A 19662-nucleotide genomic window follows, 5' to 3' on the forward strand; every position below is an offset into this window, starting at 1 on the left:
CAGATGAAGCTGTGCAAAAGCTTCCCTGGCGACAGCTACAATTTACTAATTAAGCAGGTAGTATGAGTCCAGGAAGGTCCCCAGATTGTGTATCCAAGATTAAAGGTGGAACTTGCTAAGATTTGGGTAGCCCAAATACCACAGCCTCCAAGCACTGAGACAGAATCTTGAAAGCTTCTTTTTCTTCTTCCATTGCATTTATATCCTACATTTCCTTTGAAAGTTCCCAGCTGTATATATATAGCAATATCATTTCATTATCCCCAAATCAACCAAAGGGTAGATTGGCCTGAGAGTGAGTGAATGGCCCAAAGGCACCAAGTAAGCAATATAAATAGGTAAAGATTTGAACCTGTATCATCTTATACCTCTACAATACCTTAATTCAGGGGTGTCAAACTGCCGGCCCATGGGCCGGACACATCATCAGGAAACCACGCCCACTCCATTGCTGGCAATGGAGAAAAAGCTCTGATACGTTATGCAATGTCATGTGATGTCGTGAGTTTGACATGTCTGCCTTAATTCCTTATTTTGTTCCTTACACTTTGAATGTTTTTCTTAATGAACAATGCAGCAATTTTTCTTCTCCCACATTATATTCAGATAGGACTACTGATCTAACACAGCCTGTTTCTAAGAATCATTTACCTGATCTTAGCCATATTTGTTTCTGCTATAGGTAAGAACCATCACAAAATTGTAAAAGATTGTCCACATATTTGTCACAAAATAACAAACTACCAGGTTTGTCCCAAATGTGACCTACAAGGAGTCTTGTCTGTTTGATTTTTTAAAAATAATAAGGCTTTCCAGGATGAAAAAAGAGTAATTAATCTGAATATGCAGCGGCATAGATGCTTTTAAAAAAATATGTGAAAAAGTGCCATAAAAGTGGCTGCAATTCAACTTCTCTTAAGACACCAGTGTTGAATTTTGTAACATAACCATTTGTTTATTCCACAATATAAACTGCAACATTTGATACAAGCTACCAAAAAAGAAAAAGCCAAAATACAGCTGTGGGCATTACTTTACAGAGCTTTCTTGTTTCCTACATCACTAGTGTCATCAGTGATACTAGAACCTAAACATTTGCTTTCTGTACATTAATCAATGCTAAAAGCACCAACACGCTGTTTGGAATTATAATTCCAGTCACTGAAAGCAGACACAGGAATTATTGCTCAGATAAATAAATCTAGTCTACAAAATCAAAATGAAAAAAATCTAACATTTTTAAAAATGTTCAAGAGTAAACAGGGATTTCTTCAAAAAGAGAATTATGGGGATGTTTAGTGCACTGCTTTGCATCTAGACAGAGCTGATTTAAGTGTGCTGGTAAATTCCAAAGAGGTAATTGAATTCTATACATGAAAAGGTGCACATCTTGATGCCTTCCAAACAGGCGAAAACCCCGGACCAAAAGAGTCAGCATTTCAAACCTTAATAACCACAAACAGTTTAAAGAATAAAAATACAAAAGTGTCAAATTGTTTTAAGTCTGAAAAAATGATCCCATGAGGACAGAAGTAGCACCATTTGCAATGTGGCTTTAAAACCAGCCCAGTGGCTTTATGGAGAAAAATATCATTTTCTCTTCTACAGTCCTGAATGCTCATCAAATTATTTACTTTCAGTATGGAGAATCTTTTCTGGTACAGCTTGTACAAATATAATCTTCTTTTTCTGCCATCTCTGGAGAAACACCCACGCACACTTGATGAAACCACTGGTTGCAGCAGCCATCACACTGGACCCAGTCCACCTAGGCAGAAAAAATCCAGAAAAGTCCTCAGTATATAGCATTATTATATATGTTGGTTAACAGTCAAAATTTCAACAATATATGTCATGCTATCCACCAGGCCTAGTTCTGAATACTATGTCTTAAGAAAGAGGTAGATAACTTAAGATCCTCCAACAGTATAGAAAACAAAATGCTAATTTTCTATAGATGTAACATGAACCATGTGGGAGGATTATTATTTAAGAGACTTAAATCATTCTATTGGTCTTAAAATGTGAGATATAGATTACAGATGAATGCGAGAAGAAACTTGTTGATGATAAAAGTAGCTTAACAATGAACTAGCTACCAGGATAGCTGGTTTTGCCCTTCAATGAAAATTTGTGAACAGACGGGACAGTTGTTAAAAAATACCTTAACTCTGAATTCCTTTAATTAAGTAGGGCAATGGAATAGATATCCTTTTATTATGTCCTGTATTTTTTAATTCCATTTATTCCACAAGTGTTTGTTTCAATTTACCTCATCACCTTCAGGCTGTAGGCAGTTGACAGCTGGACAAATGGCATTCTCATCTTCAGAGTCTTCCTGTTCAGAGAATGACATTTCTGAAAAAAGCAACTGACTTTCGCCGATATGCTGGATGCCAAGCAGCCCCTCTCGTTCTAATTTGCTCAGCTCCCTCAAATGAGTCAATTTCATTTTTTTCTTGTTTGGATCTATTTTTCTTACTCTTGCTCTCATCTCACTGCAGAAATTCTCTCTTTCAAAGCGTCTCTTCAGCTTCTTTTCCATAGAACAAATTCCATCTCTCTTTCCTCGACAATCATTCTATAAGAAACATATTTACATTAAATACTATGTTAACCATTTCTTATGCTTATTTTTTTATGCAGCAATTCTCTGTGTACAAGAACCACATTTGTAGCAATGTACTTAACTTTGGATAATTATAAAAATAATCTGTACATTGTCTTGTATAGATTTACAATGTCTTTTTCTTAGTGTTTATGTAGGCTTGAATTAATAAAAATTTATTTTAAAAATTTGGGAAAGGGATAGTGTATTATTTGGTAAGTGTGGATTCACCTTTTAACCAGTATTTCCACTGGTTAAAAGCCAATAACCTTTCTTTTGGCAAGAGATGTATCTTCACTATAGCAAAGTTTATGTCTCATGGAAAGCCCTGGGGCCACAAGTGGTATTTAACTTTTTCCAGTATCTCCTAATAATGGTCTATCTTGTTTATATCACCAGACACCCCTTCCTCCTCTACCTTCATAATGCTTTTGTTTGCCTGCACTGAACAATGAAATATTGGCTGGCATCTTCTAAATTCTACAGAAAAATTCTACAGGAACTTGATGGTCCCTCTTCATTACAGCCACCTCCACAGAAGGTCAGGAAGCACAATGGTGCTGTTGAGGGATATATAAGAAGAGTGACATGAATCTCTGGTGGAGTCTTCCTGGTGGCTGGTAAGCATGATAAAAAGAGAAAACTAAGAACAATAATGTCTGCATTAATTTAGTTCTCCTATTAAGAGTAGGAATAGTAAAAAATATTCTTAAGGAAGTATCTGTGCATCCCACTGCTCTCACAATGACATGCTGAGGAATGAGCTGAGAGTTGAAATGTACGACTGGTACAGTTCAAAAATTACCATGGATACATTGATATGTATACACTGATTAGCCACATCCACAATGCTTGTGGCACTTTTTTTTAACATTCTGGAAATGCCCTTGATTACTCTTCACTTCTTCTAGAACAAGTAAAATATTTTTTTAAAAAAACTACTCTTCCAGAAACTGTGCCCAAGCAATGCTACAGTTTCTAAGAGTCTAGTCCAATACTTACTTTTTCACTTGTTGGTCCTACTAATGACTTTTGCTTTGTAAATAAGATCTCATATAGTTCTTGTATTTCAGGTAGTGATACTTGTAGTAATTGGGCTTCCATCAGTAGCTCATTCAATTCTGTACTTATAGCTACAACAAATCCAAGATGGATTTTTTTTAATTCTCCGGAGGTGACAAAGGAAATTCATTTTACAAACACTTATATTTGTATAAAAATACACACACCTATGTACATTTATATATTATCCATAAATATTTGATTTATGACCACAAAATCAAAAAGATTCAAAGCAATCAGCATTAAAGTGTGAATAAAAAAAATCATACAAAAAATGCCAAAACTAAACGTTAAGAAGCATTTCCAGCCATTCCTTATCAATTATCACTCAGCAGGATCACAAAACACCTTAGATATGGCCTATCCAAAAAGGGTCTAAGACAACTCGTGGCCAACTCATCAGGGTGATCTCACTGTGGCCAAATTGCCATGGGACAACTTGCTGTGGTTAATTCACCATGGGCAAACTCACCAGGGGAAAAACTCAACGTGATGTTATCTGTCACTATTTCTTTGACATTTTCATTTTTGTCCATTTCCACAAAAATGGAAATAATGTCAGAGAAACAGTTGTGGATAACATTGCATTGAGTTATCCCATGGAATTGTCCTGAGGCGAGATGTCCCATGGCAAATTGGTCGTGGCGAGTTGGCCACAGCAAGTTGGCCGTGGTGAGTTATCCCATTCTGGTCCAAAAAACTAGGTCTTCAATGCTTTTCTAAGATAGTAAAGTAGCCAAATGGATCTCTAAAGAGAAATAGTACTCTCAGAGGCAGGAGTATGGCAACAGAAAAGGCATGCCTCTTGAGATGTATTTATTTATTTGGTCCTGTTCTAAACAACTCTGGACAGTGTACAATAGAATTCATCATATAATGCATTTTTAAAGCCATAAAAATTCCCAACCATTAAAAGACAAGCAAATATGCAAGAGCCAGCAGCTTCTTTAACTGGGGACACAGCCAGGTTTTCTGAGTATTTTTAACACAACCAGAGTGGGGACCAGATATATCTTGGGAGGGATAGTATTCCAAGGGCAGATGCTGTGACAAAGGTATATCCTTCCTAGCCTCCATCAGATAGGGTTATTTTACTGAAAGGGCCTGGGGCACACCCATGCTATCAGATCTTATAGGACTGTAAGAGACATGAGATATCTCATAATGTATTTAGGATTTTATACTTCAATACCAGGAAGTAAAAATACTTACTATGAAGGGGGATGCAATTTTGTCCTGTAGAAAAAGGTGAATGTAAATGCATTGATCTGTTATTCCACTCATGAGGCAATGAGAAAGATGTGGCACCAATTGTCTGTGAAACCTGATTTTTAAAAAAATTAAATATTTTTTCTTGTAATAGTCTATAAACATAAATGTCTAATAAATTGATATGTACTATATTATTGATTAAATCAGAATTGTCTACTTCATACTTTACCTTTAGAAAGTTACATTTTTGTTCCTATTCATTTTGGAACCAAAATATGCAATACAATTTTAAAAGAAAATTAAGTCTTTACAAGAAAATCAGTAATAGCACATTTGATTAAGAAGTCAGGAATTTAACCAATTTAATTATTGTTTCCAAGTAGTTTGATGTAAAGCATAAAGCTAGAGTTATTAAACCAAGAAAATAACAAATCATTCTAAAAATAAGCAATATAGGGGAGAGAGAGGATTATCTATAGTATTTATTGTTTAATTTTAGTCTCTCTCTGTCCCTCCCTCCCTCTTCTATATAGAAGGGGGGTATTTATTCATGTATGCCTAATGTTTTTAAGCTGCTTCAGTTGTCACTCTAATCAGTAAATAGATATATCCATTTCACAAATAAGATTAAGCTTCAAAACAAAAAAAATGTTATAAGGATTGTGATTTGTGCAGGTAGGAAGAAAATGTCTTCTACACTAAAGTTTGCCTCCATCAAAAGATATAGTGCAGAGAAAACTATAGTGAACAACAATCAAATACATAATTAACAGAATTGAACTACATTCCCCATTATATTGAAAAGGGCCTGCCTAAACAGATATGCAATACAAATTTATAATTATATAAATGGTGTGGAAAGAGGAGTATCAATTTTTTACACCAATATCAAAACTTGAAATTATTTAATAATTTTATTAATTTACATTCAGGACAGACATGAAAAAAATTACTTTAGACCAGGCTTGCACAACATACAGCTTTCATCAAGCAGACTTTTGTAGACCTCTAGCATTTTTTAAAAATATAAATTCACCACCACTTCCACCATTGAAATATGCTACTCAGTACCTCCAGGCCTCATTGCTACCACCAGATCCAATGCTGCTAATCTCCTAACCATAGAACAACTGACTGGCATACCAATTATTCTTTTGCAGCCTGCAATGATTTTCAATTTATTAATGTAGCCCTTTCCTCTCCACAAGTTGTACAGGCCGGCTTTACACTATGAATAATTACTTTTATGGAATCAATGGCATAAATAATCATACACTTAGATTACATTAAAAGATAATTAAACTGAGAAGACATCTATCAATAGATATTACCAAGGATAACAATCAGGAAATAGTTAATGAAAACCAATTACTCAAGGAAGGGAGCAATATAAATTGCTTCTGCATCTTATGCATAGATATCACCACAGATCACTAGGAAAAACACTAGACAGACTTTGCTCTGAATTAGTCCTTTTCTTATATTATTCTTCTTTTCCTTCTTTTTCCAAATTCCCATTCCCTCACACCCTAAGACAGTCAGCTGATTTGGTCCAAGATTGACTGAGTTTGAGATTGACTGTCTCAAGTAACATCAGAATAGCTGATTGAAGAGTATTCTGAAAGTCCAAAGTAAAGGGATGTTTATACACAGTTTCATAACAACCAAGCAGATCGGAAAGAAAAACAATCCAAGGAAAAATTATCTATTCACTTCTATATGGGAAGATTTTTGACAATGACATCAAGTAGCTGAAATCTGTAGGTAAACTGGTAAAGGGCAATATTCATGGACAAATGTACTAACAGTTAATAAATATATATATATATATATATATATGAATCAAGACCAAATACTTAAAATAGCTTGAAATACATCGATAGCATTTTATCTGAATAGCAATTTATCAAAATTTAATACTGTGCAACTCTATTTATTATTGGATCAGGCATGTGCATCCATTTAAATACACACTATACCCATTCACATATACTGCACTGTTGAGTTACTGAGGATTTCATTTATCATCTGACAAATACGTTAAATAATTGGCCATTGTTTATTCTGAAGCAATAGAGAATCCTCACAGCTGTCAGTTCAGCTATTTGTTTCAAGAGCTACACTTCTGGTTAAGGCCTCCAGAAGGTGGCATGCAGTAGAGTCCAAGCTGTGGTTAATACCTTATTGCAAGACAGAGTGAAGCCATATTCCCTGAAGGACATGGTTGTGCACTCCCTTCTTAAGAGGTCTTTTTTGAACCTTCAAGCATCTGTCATCCAGTCTCCAATCTTCCCTACCTACGGAAGGCTGCATTGATAATACGAACTCAGCTTCAGAGGACTCTAGATCAGACATGTCAAACACGTGACGTCACATGATGTCGCGCAACATATTAGAGCCTTTTCGCCATTGCCAGCAATGGGGTGGGCGTGGCTTCTGGATGACGCATCCGGCCCATGGGTCAGCAGTTTGACACCCCTGCTCTAGATGAAATGAATTATCTGCACCATTTTCACTTTGTTTTCAAGCTGAGTTACGGTAATGAAACAGTACTGTTCCCTCTTATGGAAGACCACTAGAGGACTCAAGATAGGCCCTCCTGGATCTCAACAGTTTTCAAAGCCATCGACCATATTATTTATTTATTTATTTATTTAGTTATATTTATATACCGCCCGATTCCCTGAGGACTCAGGGCGGTTTACAGGGAATTAAAAATCCAAAATACAAAAATTAAGAACAAATTAAAAAAAAATATTAAATTAACCCTGTAGTCAGTTAAAAAGAACCCCAAATTAAAAATTCCTCCTCAGTCATTCTGGCCTGGTTTCAGGGGTTGCGGGAAGCATTATTTTCCAGTGGTTCTCTTCCTTACTCCATGGCCAGTTCCACTTGGAATCAGAATCAGAAGAGAGAGGTCCAAGTCCTTGCTTTGTAGGATGCCTCAGAGTTCCGGTCTGTTCCTATTTAAAATCTATATGCAACTACTAGGTGAAGTCATCCATTGGCAAGAAGCTAAATATCATCAGTATAATTAATATATAATATTAATTATATATCCTAGTCTTGGTAAGACAGAATGATTTGGAGTTATGGATTTGAAGAAATATCACATTTGATTTTTGATGGGGTAGCACTCCTATGGACAGAACTGGTCTACAATTGTGGATTCTCCAAGACTCATGGCTCCTGCCTAGGAGGCAGATGAGAACTGTGAATAGCAAGCTTTTGTAAAGACCCATCTTATGCATCAATTGTGCTCATTGATGAATTAAGAAGCTTTGCTCTAAGTCACCCATGCCTTGATCATTTCTCAGTTCAATTACATTCTGCACTACATTCTGCGTGGGGCTGCCCTTGAAAGCCAACTAGAATTTACAACTGGTCCAGAACTCAGTGATGTATGCTGCTGTCCCTCAGTTTGCCCATTACCCACTGCTGTTTGAGTTGCACTGACTTCCATTTTCTTTCAAGGTACAATTCAAGGTGCTGCTTATCACAGTTAAAAATCTATACTAGCATAGTTTCAGGCTATCTGCAGTGGTGCCTCTCCTTGAGAATTATCTGCCTACTCCACTAGACAGGGTGCACACACTCCAGGTTTCTTCTCTCAAATACTGTCTTCTAGTGAGACCTAGAAAGCATATCGTCTTAATAGCAGCCCTTGCCCTACAGAAAATTATCCCACCTGAAATCTGGCAAGCCCCCTCACTTTTAGCTGTCCAGAAGGCATTATAAATGTGATTTTTCTCCCAGGGGTTGAGATAGGGTGAGGCTGGAGTCTAGTGATTGTGGTTTGTCATGTATCAAAGAATGTTGGTTTAAGGGTACTGGCAGCTGGCCTTTTTCCAGGATATTCTTAACTATTATATTTTATGTTCTTATCATTGGTGCTATGAGCTGCCCTGAGTTATTAGTTTGGTGGAGGGAGGGAGGGAGGGAGGATGGATGTGTTCGTTCACTTTTTTCCCTTCAAATTCACATCACTGCAGGACTATATCTAGCTGATCAACTAACAATTTGCAAAATCACTATACATTTTTATACCTCTGTAGACCCCATATCCTCCATTATTATTATTATTATTATTATTATTATTATTATTATTATTATTTTAATTATTAATTTTTATTATTATTTTGTATTATTTATCTAACTAGTAAAATGCGGAAGCATCCATGCTGGTGTTCAGACAGACTTTGCTAGGATATAACTAGAATCTTACCTTATTGGTCTCCTGCAACTGGCCTGCCATGGTTTGCCATTTGCTGTACAATATCCCTGAGTCTACTTTGTCAGGTAAAAGTTTTATATTCCCTGAGGATAACATTTGTTGTGCTCTATGTTGCCAGTTCACGGTTCTCTCTATCATATACCGTAAGGCATCTCCCTCAGGCAGTCTCACCCGAATTCGCTGTAAAGAAGCCAGTAAAGGTAGAATCTTTTCTAAAGGTGGCTTTTCAGATCTATGGCAGTGAGGACAAAGCCATATACAAGGTTCCTGCAAAGTGCTGGGCACTGAAACACAGCTGGTATGGAACATTGCTCTGCACAGCTCACATTGTATCATTGGTGCTGCCGGCTCTCTCTGACAGAGGCAAACTTTGATCTCTACATTCTGATCATCAGAAAAGGTTTTTTCTTCATTTATTGCTCTCAGAGAATGCAGTGCCTCCATTTCTTTTAAACGGGCTTCACCGAGCATGGCCATCTGATAACAAATTACATGAAAATTATTTAGAGACCTTAAAAAAATCCCTAAAATGTTCAGTTACAATTTTCTATAACTCTTGCAAAAAAAGTTCTAAGGAAAATGAATTCTGTTGATTTCTCAAATCTTTTTGAAATACAGTTCACTATCTGCCATTTGGACAACTGTTAATCTTAGATGCCGAATGCAAAGCTTTACTTTTCTTCACAGACTACGTTGAAATTAAATGCATAGAAAATCTGGTTTTACTTTAGTAACTTCAAGAATATACATTAGTATTCTAAGCAAAAAAGGTGCTAATGTACAATTCTGTCTCTGAAAGAATGGAAAAAAGAAGCTTCATAAAATACCAAGCTGTTCTAAGCACATACATTCATTAAATTCTTTTCAGAATATATACATACCGCAGCTACAGTTTCCTTACACTCAGATAAAGCTCTTTCTAAATCACATAAGCTCTCAGGTTTGGTGCTCTTTTTCTTCCCATTTGGAACAGATTCTTTTGTTTTCTTTGTTTTTCTTTTAAATCCTGACGTCCCAATGTCACATCTTGGACATAACACCTGATAAAAATTAAAATTATCATATTTTCTTCTTTTGTATCACAATGTGTTCTGCTAAGCCTGCTCTGGAGGAATAAGGGACCATTCAATGATTATATAGAATGCATATATTATCTATTTCTAAAAGCCCTCATGCCAATTTGAACATACCCAGATTAAAATGCCAACATGCAATTTAAAGTTTGGCAGGTACTTCCAAAATTTTACAAAATAATTAATAGAACTAAGCCAGGGAGGTGGGAGTGCTTGCCTACAATACCAGTAACTGAATAGCCTGGAGTGTAGCACATTTTTTTCTTCCTCATCTACCTCCATGAGCCATGACAATGGAAAGGGAAACATTCCACAGCATTATCCATCCCAATCATCAATTAAAGTGCTTTCTTCAGTTCGCCAACATACACACAAATAAAAAATAAGCATAAAAGATTCCTCATGTGAGGGCAGAAGAATTAGCCTAAGATGAGATGATCTGTTAAAATAACACTATACTCATGATAAGCACCCTGCCCAAAGGGTGAGACTAAACTCCCTGTATTGCATGGGCAGATGAAAATAGCACAAAAACTGAACCTTGCTTGTATTTTAAATAAGGCTTGAATTTTTACTTGGAAGTTGCTGGCTTTCTTCTTTGATGACATTTTTAATTCTTGTTAAAAAGGGAAAAAAAGTCCAAGGAGCTGTTACATTTCAACCTGCAAGGTTTCTACTTCCATTATTGGCCAGGGCAAGCCTGAGATCTTAAAAAGAGTGTTCATCTTGTAAATCCTGGTCAAGCAGTTGACAAAACCTTAATTCTTAATTATCATTTAATTTCTATGATAGGCCTGCATAAATTTTCTACTCAAAGTAAATATGGAAATAAATTACCTCCAGTAGAGAATAGGAAGAGTCCTCAGTCAAGAAAGTATTGCTGGCACATTCTTTCCAAGCTTGAACTTCAGCTACTAAAGACTCCAGCCTTGGCAGATAATCCAGATGAACAGGAATAGAGCGACTTCTTGTAATAAGTTCTACAAGCATATCTAACACAGGCACACGTCCACCAGCCTAATAATGCAGAAATGTTACAAATATTCAGTGAAGATGATAATTACAAAGATATACAAAATGAAATCAGACATTAGATAACAGCAGTCATTTCTGCTTTTATAATGTCTTATATTACTTTTCATTGTAAGTAATAATCAACTATATTACTGCTTTTAGAATTTGTTATAGCTATCAAATAGCCAAATAGACATATGAATTTTTAAAATAAAAAGTGTTTATCTAGATTGCTGCAGAAGCCTTATAGTATACATTTTATAACGTACAAGAAGTCTTCTTTGTTGTTTTTTTAGAGGAATCATTATTCTTAAGGAAACATCATTTATAGTAATATTACTGCAACTGCTTACAATCAAACATCACAGATCTGAGAAATAAAAGTATAGTCAAATTAAAGCATGAACATCATTTGCAATTATTATATTTTTCTTCCTACCTGGAGGCTCTCCACTTCCTGTAGCCAGTCTTTGGCCTTCTTTACAGCATCTTTCAGAGCTATTCCATTTGGAAGATAAGCAGGGATAACATTTATTTCTTTCACTATTGCTTCAAGACTGCTTAATGACTGTCGTGGCCTTAAAATAAAGAAAACACACAGTTTTGTCATGCCATACTGTTATCACTTAAAAACTAGAAAGTCAAAAAAATCTCTCCTATAAAGAAGCAGCACTCCCCCCAAATAATGCCTCAGTATAATAAAAGGACAGATTCTTGCCAAGATTCAGAAAAGTGAGTAATTCTATATACAAATAAAGAGTCCCAATAAGTCATCTACTTGATACGTAAGTTTTCCATCCTTAGGTTTTTGTTGCTTCTGTATAGAAGAATATGTGAATTGTGCGAATCCTTGTCTACAAATTATTGAAACACAAGTTTCTCCCAGTAGAGAAAATTAAGCCCAAGACCTTGTTGAAGACACCTGCCTCCCAAATTCAAAGGTTTCTAAAAAAACATTAAAGTTTGAATTATACTTTTATAAGTTAAAACAAGTTAAAACTTTATTGCTTTCTTCAGTGTGGCGTATTATAGCGTGAACTTGTTACAAAACCATAAAGCCAGCTTTATGAGTTTATGACTAGCTTTAGTCCCCAAATTTAAACTTTTTAATATTGTTGGATTGCAACTCCAATCAGTGATTACTGGACATGCCTGTTAGCAATTCAGAACTAGAAAGAGTTGGCCTATGGAAGAGCATTGATATATCAGGTTGTCTTTGCATCAGAATGGCCAGGGAAAGAGAGTGCTGCAATCCAAAACACCTTAAACTACCAAGTTGACCCTATCGCAGGGCAATGGAAGCATCTGGCATGATGTGAATGCCTGAGGAGCACTTCCCCATTGGCATTTTTGGAAAATTAGCAGGTAAGGTTGCAAATGGCGATCACATGATCACAAGGCACTGCAATCACTCTTAATTGTGAACCAGTTGGCAAGCATCCAGATTGCAATCACATGACTGCTGGGTGCTGAGACAGCCAGAGCTTGAAGAACCAGTATTAACCATTATTAGCTTATCTCCAGCATAACTTCAAACTGTCTCTGAATGAATGGTTGTATGTTGAGGACTAACTGTACTATGTGAAACTATTTCCCTTCCTTTATTTTAAATATTATTAAGTACCGTAACTTACATTCTCAAGGTAATGTTTAAAATAATAATCAGCAATAAAATTGCTAACAAAATATTAATTATTGGTTACCAAAGAAATATAACTTTCTTGTACTACAAATACAATTTCATCGTTGTTGTTTTTAACAATAGCAGAACACATTTTTCATCATTTTTAGTTCAGGTTGAGGAAAAAATAATAATTTAATCACTGAAAAGCAATGGGGATTTTAAGAGTTCTGAAACAGCAGGATTCATTTTCTACCTGGCTTTTATCAGGGTTCTAGCCTTGTCATCCCAGTGTTCAGACACTGTTAAAAGTTCTTGGAGCCTAGCCATTGCCTTCTCAACTGCAGGGTGAGGTGCTAGTCCAACACCAGAATCTATGAGTCTTCTCATATCATCAAGAGTAAGGGAAGTATGGTCCAAGCAAACATTTTGCACATCTTCCAACCAGCGTGCTTGTTCTAAGCGTATTCTTAATTCACTAAGCTGAGGAAGGTCAACATCAAAGTCAAAACTGACTTCTAAAAGTTCTTGTAGTTTTGAAGCACTGGGAATTTCTTCAGAGAGGACATTTTCACTGTATTTCTGAAAATCTTCTACGCGATGAAGAAGATCCTAAAATATGAAGCAGTGAGAATAAGTAAAAAAATAAAATTTTCAAACCAGAACTGTAACTATTTTTAAAATTATTTTAACAGCATTTCACATTTGATGACAAATAATGGGTTAGGACGCTGAGCTTGTCGATCAGAAGGTCGCAGTTTGGCGGGTCGAATCCCGAGTGCCGCGTAACAGAGTTGAGTGCCTGTTACTCGTCCCAGCTTCTGCCAACCTAGCAGTTCGAAAGCACGTAAAAAAGGCAAGTAGAAAAATAGGGACCACTCCGGTGGGAAGGTAACAGCGTTCCGTGCGCCTTTGGCGTCTAGTCATGCCGGCCACATGACCACGGAGACGTCCTCGGACAAGTGCTGGCTCTTCAGCTTTGAAACGGAGATGAGTACCAGCCCCTAGAGTCGGAAACGACTAGCACACATGTGCGGGGGAACCTTTACCTTTACCTTTACCTAATGTAAATTATTTCTACAACTAAGTGACAAAAAATCAGAATGTAAGGTATGTTTTTCTCTAAATCATTTACAGTGTTTAAGGATTTAACAATTCTTTATTGGATTTGCAGTGGAACACCCTGGCCTGTGCCTGAATGGATCAAATGGGATAAGTCAAGAGAAAATAAAATGCAAAGAGAGTTTTTAAAGAGGTTGTATAAACAATCTGGCTTCATCATACATCTCACTGGCTAAGGATAGGATCTCACTGAACCTGGTGCAATAATTGTCACGGGGTTCTCCTAAATCATTCTGTTCAATCAGCAAATAAGAGTCCATGAAATCCCTGTTAATTTATACAGTTTATGAACTGGTTTATACCAACCAGATCTACAATGATATTTACTTATTCTAATTCCTGAATCTTTGAAAATATGAGAAGGTATATTTATATTTATTATTTGAAGGAAAAAAACCTAGTTTATTCCATTTATAATTCCAAGTTACCTTCAGTAGTGTTGTTTGGCTAAGGACACATGGTAAAGCATGCAGTTGTCTAACAAATAAGCGGAGTTCATTCACAGTCAGCTGATTTTGAGATTTTCCTCCTCCAGACCGGTATCTGCAATGACACAGAAATGTTTTATACTGCCAAAGGGTACATTAAATACATTCATCTTGTTATTTCATCTTCATTTAACTAACATATTAAAAGAATACTTGCTAATATGTAAATATTTTTCTCAAACCAGACATCCATCGAATCATAATCATGTGAATAGATTTTTATGGACCATGCTTTCTATGCTAGCAATCCAATTCTGCTGTCATTTCATCATCAATTAGAACAGGAATGCACAATATGTGACTCCTGAAAACTTTGCATACAACTCCTCAAACATCATGGCTTCCTTTGAAGACCGCACTTAGATAAGCCTTGGTGGAGCAGTGGGCTAATGCCTCCTTAAGTAACACCAGCTGCCTAGTTAAAATATCTTTCAGCAAAATGCAGTTACAAATTTTTATATTCTCCCAAGATGCTATTAAATCTATGAAGAAGGGAATGAAGTTAATTCAGTGAATTCACTGAAGACTTAAAAAAAGCTTTGCATTGTTGCCTGTTGGGTGTTTAATAAGTTGCTTTCATTTGGAAAACAATTTTTAAATGGGTCTTGTTGTTGTCTTGGTCAGGATTACCAACTGGAAGCAGCAAAAGCAACATTATTCAATGTTGTATAAATACTTTGGATTAGATTAAAAGATTACTTATGTGGACTTTTTTTGCCTATTCAAGACATTTTATTCATTTTGTTATCCTAACAAAGTGGCAATGCAAGAAGGAACAATGAATGGGTAGAAAGGAATAAGTAACGTTGTGGATGAATGAAATCCTCAAAAAGGTGAGAAAATTAAAAACAAAAGGTAATATATGAAGTTATGTATGCATTCGGTGGAAATTTCCTTTTCTTTTTCTAATATTATGCCTGATTTTTTTTGGTTTACTTCTTACTCTTTTGTGCATTGCATAATGTTACTTTGAAAGGAAACTGCTCGATAGGTGTACACATAAGCAAGTTTCAGTACCAACAGTAACTGTGAGACATAGTGTTTCCAAACAAACACCACAGGAATGTAAAACTACTCACAAAAACCATACCTTGTTTGCCTCTTGCCATTAAGGAGTTGCTGTGCAACAGAGGCACATTTCTCCGCATCCTGAGTAACTAATCGGAGATGTCGCAATAAATCATTGTCTGGAAACTTTCTTATTTCTGATTCTTCAATTAAAGCTTTGAAATTCATGAGACCTTTAGGAGGATAACAATTTTAGTTAAAAAATGTCAATTTTTATTATGACATTATTGCACATTCCTATAGCACAGAGCTATATTAGGCATCATTTCTGTACAGACAATTCTATCCATCAACTTTGAACATTTTGAGAAGGCCTGCTGAGAATCTCTTCTTGAAACATTCTTGATTGAAGTAGCAGCGTTTCTCTCTAGCAGGGTCTGGTTTATGGAATGTTATCACTAGATGCTCAGACATGTCTTTGCTTATGTTCAGGGTATCTTTCCTTTTTCAATGAGCATTTAGCCCTGTCTGGATGATTTTTATTCTGTTTATTTACTGATTTTATATGCCAACTGTTGATGGATGAGTCCTCCATATACAGAAATTTCTCATGCATCTTTATTATTATTTACATGATTTGCTTTTACTCCATTCTTGTACATCACCCAGTTGAAAGATAACATAGTTAGCATAAATAAAAAATAAAATTTATGATTGCTTAGTTATTTAGCTGTAATCTTATATATTATGACTAGTTGTTGAAGATCAACAGAATAAACATGAATATGATTGGATAAGCAATCTCGTAATGTTTAACTACACTGGTCTACAAATTTTGGGAAATTATTGGCCTCCAAGATAAAATGTGTTAATTCTTACATATTTTGATTAGATGGATTAATAAACAGGTGGTAAAGGTGCTGGTTGGCTAACGTTTTCAAGATATTTCACAATAAAGATTTATACACAGGCGAGTATATTTGCCTGCAAGGGAGAGGTGTCTCATGATCATGATGCCTCATAACTTCTTGACAAAGTACGGTAGAACAATGAAAATGGTACCACATGGAAGTGTATAAATTTATCTTTACTTTGAGACTAAAGATTATTATCTAACTGTAATTTATTCTTTTATTGCAAGGAACATATAACTTGGTCAGACCTATGCATCATATAGTTATTTCTGGTGGCTTGTGAAACTGTCATTGCCTAACATTTCCAAGGAACAGTTGCGTGATATTTTCCCTCAGAAGCCAGGATGTCTCAAAATTGTGTAAACAATGCAGATATCTTCTGCTACAGTTGTGTTGAGGTTACATTTGCATCTCAAAAGTGCAATATGACGACAGTGGTAAAAAAGGCATACCAATTATATTTTGGATGCAAAATAGGGGATCAGGACAAGAATTAGACCTCTCATTATCGTGGCTTACATGTGCAACTTATTTGCATCATTGGCTAAACAAGAAGAAAAAGTCCATGCCTTTCACAATCCCAATGTTGTGAAGGGAACCCAACAATCCTAGTAGTGACTGCTATTTTTGCATGGTTCCCCCAAATGCAAAAGGGATCTGAAGAAAAAAGAAGTGGACTGTGGAATATTCAAACATTCCATCCACACTGCGTCCTGTACCCTATGGTGAGGATTTGCCAATTTCAGATCCACCAAAATCCCACTCTCTAGACTCAGATGATGATAAAGACGATGAGCAGGATGCAGCTAATCTGGAGCCGTCTATGTCAGTGGACCCAGAGTGAACTAAATTACCTGGTCAGGGATTTGGAATTGCCTAAAATGGGCTTAGGCTTAGGCTACTGGGCTCCAGATTACAACAGTGGAACCTCTTGCAGAGTGAAAAAGCATGAAAATGTTACATGAAAAACCAATAAATGAATGGAAAGTTATGTTATTGGTATCAATAAAAAGATAAATTTATAATGATTGGTGTGGCACCATTTTCATTTCTACATCACCATTTGGTAGAAACGTTATAGAGCATAATCACACATCCCTCTCGTACTTTTTAATTATTTTGATGCAGTTTTGACCTGAAGCTGTATCTTGGAAACTGGAGCCAATTAATACTCAGGACTTAATTTTCCTTTTTAGTGACCCAATTCTGGTAAACTCTAGTTAATTTCATTTCCGTGGCTTTCTCCTTATAGACCAGTGCTACAGTGCCAAAAATATAAGAGATACATACTTTTTTTATTATTAACTTTTGCCTCTAAAGCTTCATTGACATTAGAAGCCCATTCATTGTAAGATTCTGCCCGCAGCTTAAGTGCATTCATCATTGGATACAGTTCATCCACTGTATATCGATACCTGGAGGCATTATAGAGTTCAAACAATTATTTATAAATTCTAAATAAAATATTGTGCCTTTAATAAAAATATACTGCTGCAATGCATACAACAGCATGAAATACATTACTATGCTATAATAATAATTATGTAGCTGTTGCAAAGGGCAGCAAATCTGTTATTCCTTCACCTAGTTTAGTTCTACAATGGGCTGTTTGCTTGCCTCAGCCTATAGGTTATTAAGAGTAACAAAATTTCTAATGTTATGTCAAATTTACATATTTTAATTTATAAAACTTTCTGATTGGGAAATCATGTGACAAGATACAAAATTCTGCTTTTGACTTCAGTATCAAGCTTGATCCATTTCAGATAAAGTAACAAGTCTTCTGCTGGTTGAAGCTAGATTAGGACATAAACAAGACATGGCTGCTGCAGATATAACCTTTGCTGAATCCTATCCAATATTTATTTGCCTGTACTGTACTTCCTGCCTTTACCATGTTTCCCCCAACAACTCCAAGTAAAAAGATCACAGTTGTTTTTACAACAAGAGAAAGTTGTAAAAACAATCCCTGGGAGAATGGTAAAGGAAGGATTTGGCTTTTCCTTCCACCAATTCTGATTTTTTTTACATTTTCTTCTAATAAATTACAACAGTGAATTGGTGGTTCTTCCACTATCATATGTAATTTATAGTAAATTGTACTGTAAAAAGAGAATTTCATGAAACAGAATAAAGAGACAAAACACAGAAATAAGATTATGAAAAAAAATCACAATACTATAAATATAACAATTCATTTTTTTCTACTTTTTTTTACTAAAACCAGCTAGTCATTTATTACCTACAGACTTTGGTATAAGCCAAAAAAAAAAACAATTACCGTATATACTTGAGTATAAGCCGACTCGAGTATAAGCCGAGACCCCCAATTTCACCCCCAAAAACTGGAAAAAGTTGGTGACTTGAGTATAAGCCGATCCGCCGTTCTGCAAGCCTCCGCCGCCGGCTGCTTCGTTCCGCAGCGGAAAGAAGCAGGCAGGCTGCTTCGTTCCGCAGCGGAAAGAAGCAGCCTGCTTCGTTCAGGCTGCTTCGTTCCGCAGCGGAAAGAAGCAGGCAGGCTGCTTCTTTCCGCTGCGGAAAGAAGGCTGCTTCTTTCCGCAGCGGAAAGAAGCAGGCAGGCTGCTTCTTTCCGCTGCGGAAAGAAGGCTGCTTCTTTCCGCAGTGGAAAGAAGCAGCCTGCTTCGTTCAGGCTGCTTCGTTCCGCAGCGGAAAGAAGCAGGCAGGCTGCTTCTTTCCGCTGCGGAAAGAAGGCTGCTTCTTTCCGCAGTGGAAAGAAGCAGCCTGCTTCGTTCAGGCTGCTTCGTTCCGCAGCGGAAAGAAGCAGGCAGGCTGCTTCTTTCCGCTGCGGAAAGAAGGCTGCTTCTTTCCGCAGTGGAAAGAAGCAGCCTGCTTCGTTCAGGCTGCTTCGTTCCGCAGCGGAAAGAAGCAGGCAGGCTGCTTCGTTCCGCAGCGGAAAGAAGCAGGCAGGCTGCTTCTTTCCGCTGCGGAAAGAAGGCTGCTTCTTTCCGCAGTGGAAAGAAGCAGCCTGCTTCGTTCAGGCTGCTTCGTTCCGCAGCGGAAAGAAGCAGGCAGGCTGCTTCTTTCCGCTGCGGAAAGAAGGCTGCTTCTTTCCGCAGTGGAAAGAAGCAGCCTGCTTCGTTCAGGCTGCTTCGTTCCGCAGCGGAAAGAAGCAGGCAGGCTGCTTCTTTCCGCTGCGGAAAGAAGGCTGCTTCTTTCCGCAGTGGAAAGAAGCAGCCTGCTTCGTTCAGGCTGCTTCGTTCTGCAGCGGAAAGAAGCAGGCAGGCTGCTTCTTTCCGCTGCAGAAAGAAGGCTGCTTCTTTCCGCAGCGGAAAGAAGCAGCCTGCT

General features: G+C 36.8%; 1 protein-coding gene across 3 annotated transcripts in view; it reads right to left on the reverse strand.

Annotated features, from left to right (window-relative positions):
* Positions 1 to 929: 929 nt before the first annotated feature.
* KDM5B (lysine demethylase 5B) overlaps positions 930 to 19662 on the reverse strand; it is a 62129-nt gene continuing 43396 nt past the window's right edge. For 2 of the 3 annotated variants that reach the window (XM_083359196.1, XM_083359195.1), the window contains 12 exons: positions 17647 to 17771; positions 15525 to 15675; positions 14375 to 14489; positions 13081 to 13436; positions 11643 to 11781; positions 11027 to 11206; positions 9998 to 10156; positions 9108 to 9593; positions 4883 to 4994; positions 3611 to 3741; positions 2273 to 2581; positions 930 to 1768 (listed from right to left, as the gene is read on the reverse strand). In XM_083359196.1, coding sequence (XP_083215322.1) covers positions 1637 to 1768; positions 2273 to 2581; positions 3611 to 3741; positions 4883 to 4994; positions 9108 to 9593; positions 9998 to 10156; positions 11027 to 11206; positions 11643 to 11781; positions 13081 to 13436; positions 14375 to 14489; positions 15525 to 15675; positions 17647 to 17771 — 2395 coding nt within the window. In that variant the 3' untranslated portion in view covers positions 930 to 1636. The remainder of the gene's footprint in view (positions 1769 to 2272; positions 2582 to 3610; positions 3742 to 4882; positions 4995 to 9107; positions 9594 to 9997; positions 10157 to 11026; positions 11207 to 11642; positions 11782 to 13080; positions 13437 to 14374; positions 14490 to 15524; positions 15676 to 17646; positions 17772 to 19662) is intronic. The other variant, XM_083359197.1, reaches the window with a different exon arrangement.

The sequence above is a fragment of the Vipera ursinii genome (genome assembly GCF_947247035.1).
Source record: "Vipera ursinii genome assembly, chromosome: 3".
Classification (NCBI taxonomy): Eukaryota; Metazoa; Chordata; class Lepidosauria; order Squamata; family Viperidae; genus Vipera; species Vipera ursinii.